This window comes from Solanum lycopersicum, chromosome 3 (assembly GCF_036512215.1).
Source record: "Solanum lycopersicum chromosome 3, SLM_r2.1".
NCBI classification, from domain to species: Eukaryota; Viridiplantae; Streptophyta; class Magnoliopsida; order Solanales; family Solanaceae; genus Solanum; species Solanum lycopersicum.
In genome coordinates this window covers 58,830,950-58,835,585 of record NC_090802.1, presented here as the reverse complement: position 1 = coordinate 58,835,585, position 4,636 = coordinate 58,830,950, and the positions used below count along the sequence as shown (strand labels likewise).

Genomic DNA, 4,636 nt, shown 5'->3' with positions numbered 1-4,636 from the left:
AAAACGTTGAAAAATTTAACCCATAAATAAAGTCCAAAATCTAAAAACATTACAATTCGAATTCATCTCCATCTGTTATGTAGAACTCCATTTCAAAACTGTTTCTCAAATATCTACAAAACTCTATTTTAAAACATAGCAAATTGAAATAAATTACAAATCATTAATATGTGTGAACACACAAATGATTTTCTACATATGTGAACGAACAATAGAACGTTAAAAAATTTAACCCATAAATAAAGTCCAAAATCTAAAAACGTTACAATTGAAATTCATCTCCATCTGTCATGTAGAACTCCATTTTACAACTGTTTCTCAATTATCTATAAAACTCTATTTTAAAACATAGCAAATTGAAATAAATTACAAATCATTAATGTGTGTGACACACAAATATTTTTTTCTTTTATAACGACAAAAAATACAGGAGATAAAGGTGAATATAAATAAATATAAACACGCAATATCAATATATTCAAGCACATATATAAAAAAGTTTAGACTGTAGTGATTGGATCAAAATTACTCATTTTAGTTAATTAAAGATTAAATATGTTTAGCCGGTTATTACAGGGACCAAATTTGCAATAAACTTATAACTTAGGGATTAAAACCATCATTTTTTTCTTAGTTATTTTCCTCTTTTGGGTATATATAAGAGAGCTACACAACTGTATTCAGTCATCTTCTCTTTCTCTCAATCTAAGAGCATTGAAATTATCGCTCAGAAAAACAACAACAATGGCAAGTCACTCTGACCCGGTGGCAGCCAATGCAGAGGTGGCGGCGGCGGTGAATGCAGAGGAGGAGGTGGCGGCGGTGAATGCAGAGGTGGTGGCGGTGGCGGAGGCGACTGCTCAGCCGATTGTGAACGCGAACGATTATCTCCTCCAGCAGCAGATGCGGTTGTTTTGGGCAGCTCAGCTTCAAGAGATCATAAAGATAAGAGATTTCAGGGGCCACAGTCTTCCCATTTCTCGAATCAAGAAAATCATGAAATCGGACAAGGAAGTCCGTATGATTTCTGCTGAATCGCCTATTCTGCTTGCTAAGGCATGTGAGCTCTTTATTCAGGAGCTCACCCATCGTTCCTGGCTTAAGGCCCAAGAATGCCAGCGTCAGACTCTAAAAAAGATTGACTTCTTTACGGTGCTTAAGGAGACTGAACTCTTTGATTTCCTTGTGGACGCCATTTCTATGGATGAGCCAGAGGAAGAAGCTCCTACTTACGTGCCTGGCATGTTGGGTAACATACCAAATCGTATCCCGTACTATTACTCACCAATGGGACCTCCTGCTCCACCAATGGCACCTCTTGCTCCATCAGTGAGACCTCCTGCTCCATCAATGGGGCCACCTGCTCCATCAATGCCTACTCCACCCAGGGGGATCATGGGAAGGCGTGCTATGCCTTCGGTTGCACCCTCAATGCACATCCCGCCTCCGTTGTACCCGCGGAAATTCGGTTGGTATGCTGCTAGCGGTAATCCATATGCTACTGGAGGGAGCAGTGGACAGGGTAGCGGTGATCCTCAAAGGTAACTTTGTCATTTTCTTAATTCACTAAGAGGGTTAGAAGAAAATGAATCAATTTTTCCAAGTAAAAATTTATTTTTTCCATTCTTGTTGAAGGTGGTAACTTCTTTTTTTTTTCAAAAAAAAAAATTCTTTCTCACAAGAGACAAAGGGAACATTTCCCCATGAATGGTTTGTCTCCATGAAAAAAGCTTCCACACATGGGGTCTGTAACTGCAATCTTTTTGGTCTTTGCTTTACATTCACTCTATCAGATAGTAGCTACAAACATTTTTGCATTGTATATGTTTGCCTTCTTGCATTTAGGGAAATCTTAACTAAATTTGAGTAAAGTACTTATAAAATTTTGTGCTTTCTCTCTTTACTTGTAAAAACATTTTTTTCTGCACTCTCTCATTGATGTTGCAACATGGAGATTGGAATTACAGGTACAGTCTAAAATTTCATCAATCACCTCTTCTATATATTGCATCAGTGGAGAAAATGATTTGGCATATCTTTTTTTTGTGGTATCTGAATTTAGAGCAGTAGATTGATTTGCTTTCCACATGATTGTTTGTGTTGAAGCTGGTACCTTTTTATTGTTTTTTAAAAAATACTTTCTCAGAAGCAACCAAGGGAACGTTTCCCCATGAGTGGTTTGTCTCCATGGAAAAAAGCTTCATCCCATAGGGTCTGTAACTACAATATTTTTTGTCTTTGTTTTACTTTCACTCTATGAGATAGTAGCTACAAATATTTTTGCATTGTATATGTTTGTCTTCTTGTATTTAGGGAAATCTTAACTAAATTTGAGTAAAGTACTTGTAAAATTTTGTGCTTTCTTTCTTTTCTTGTAAAAAAATTTTTTTTCTGCACTCTCTCATTGATGTTGCAACACGGAGATAGGAGTTACAGGTACAATCTAAACTTTCATCAATCACCTCTTCTATATATTGCATCAGTTGAGAAAATGATTTGGCGTATCTTTATTTTCTGGTATATGAATTTAGTGCAGTAGATTGATATGCTTTCCACATGATTGTTTGTGTTGAAGCTGGTACCTTTTTATTTTTTAAAAAATATACTTTCTGAGAAGCAACCAAGGGAACGTTTCCCCATGAGTGGTTTGTCTCCATGGAAAAAAGTTTCCACCCATGGGGTTTGTAACTGCAATTTTGTTGTTCTTTATTTTACTTACACTCTATCAGATAATAGCTACAAACATTTTTGCATTTTTATATTTTTGCCTTCTTCCATTTAGGGAAATCTTATGTAAATTTGACTAAAGTACTTGTATAATTTTGTGCATTCTCTCATTACTTTTAAAAAATATTTTTTTTTGCACTCTCTCATTGATATTGCAACATGGAGATTGGAGTTACAGGTGCAGTCTAAACTTTCATCAATCACCTCTTCTATATATTGCATCAGTGTAGAAAATGATTTGGAGTATCTTGATTTTGTGGTATCTGAATTTGAAGCAAAAGATTGATATGCTTTCCACATGATTGTTTCATTTCTCTATACTATAAAGGAGTTCATGATTGATTCTCTTAATGGGATTTTACATGTTTTCTCATAGTGGTAACTGTTAATGCCTTATTGGTGTTGATGCTAAGATGGAGCCAAAGCATATTTATCAATTTTCTTACCTATGCAATGATTATATATGCATGCATACCTGGGATATGCCATCCATTACCGTTATCTATTACCCTGAGAAACAATTGATATCTAATGTCTTTATCGATGCTGCGATGTACACCATTGGTTGAGAGTACGTCTTATAGGAAAGTAAATCTAGAGCACGTTCGAAGAACTGGAATAGTTATGTTTGGTTAGTTATAACCATTTTTTCTCCTTTTCTGTCGTTTGTGTGAATGACAAGAAAGAGAAACCAGATGTTTGCAACTTTGCATGAGTAGTTAGTGCGTCAACGAACTGGCTGGTTGGTGTTCATCTTATGATATTTGTCATGTGTCATGCTTGTGCTCATTAATTTGAAAGTTCATGTACGGCATTTTATTATTTGATAAAGAAAATGCATGAGGAAATTTGATGTAGATTGTTTATAGTCTAGCTAGTTTATAGTGACTTTGTCGCCATCCTTGTGCTTTCTTTCTTTGATACTGAACTATCATTGTAAATACCTCTATCCATTGCCCTATTTATTCCAGCCCTCTCATAAATCCCTATTCATTAATCCTCTTGTATTCATGTTATTTCACTCATTTGTTGCATGCCTTGATTTGCTTGATATGATGTTGGCATGTTAGACTTGATAAAAAATTGTTGGCATCTTAGCTCTTAGGTAACATGATTTCTATGGTAAAATATGTCGTATCTAAAAAAAAGTTCTTACTCCACAGTTATATATTGATTAGCTGTAGTTTCTTGATGTTGTTGTAATTGCGAGATTAAGCAACTAATTTATCTATTTATTATTTGTTTGTTGTAGTTTCTTAATATGATTCTATTTGAGGTACAAGTCACTAATTTCTCATTCATATGGTTCGATTTATTAATTATTTGTACTAATTTTTCTGTTTGATCTTGTTGCCGTTAAAGGTCATGCCTCTTTTGATCCAAATGCTCAGTGGCACTGGCACAACGGAAGCTCTTAGTCACTAGTGATGCAGGTCCACTCAACTATGGATGCTTCTTATTGCTATTGTCTATGGGTACTGGCTCAACAATATGACTTGAATCTTTTAGTCGTTTAGTCGGTATAAAACTGTCTAGTTTATTTGAATGCTTATGGAGTTATGGTGTTTAGTGTAATGAACTTATCTTACTTTCGCATAATAATTGTGGTATGTTACTTTAATCAGTTCTCCGTCGACCCTTTAGTATTTTGACTATTGCTCCTTGCTATAGTGGTATGATGGAGCCACCAAGGCTTATTGGTTATAGGATGATTAGTAAGCCTTGTGGGGCAATTTGGCGTAGTGGTCATTGATGTAGGTGCGGAACTTACTGACTTGCGTGACTATGATTCCGTCATTTATGCTATCTCAACTTATCTAAATTAGCATAATTTTTTTCGTAAACCATAGATGGCACAATTAGTCAAATTTGTCAAATTAAAATCTCATTGACATAGATAAATCACTGA

At 35.2% G+C, this 4,636-nt stretch overlaps 1 protein-coding gene across 1 annotated transcript; it reads left to right on the top strand.

The window, feature by feature from the left end:
• The first annotated feature begins 721 nt into the window (after positions 1 to 721).
• LOC101259230 (nuclear transcription factor Y subunit C-1-like) lies at positions 722 to 4,348 on the top strand. Its single transcript, XM_026030337.2, has 2 exons — positions 722 to 1,541; positions 4,090 to 4,348. The coding sequence occupies exons 1-2, from the start codon at positions 745 to 747 to the stop codon at positions 4,103 to 4,105; spliced, it is 813 nt and encodes a 270-aa protein (XP_025886122.2). The 5' UTR covers positions 722 to 744; the 3' UTR covers positions 4,106 to 4,348.
• The last annotated feature ends 288 nt before the right edge of the window (positions 4,349 to 4,636 follow it).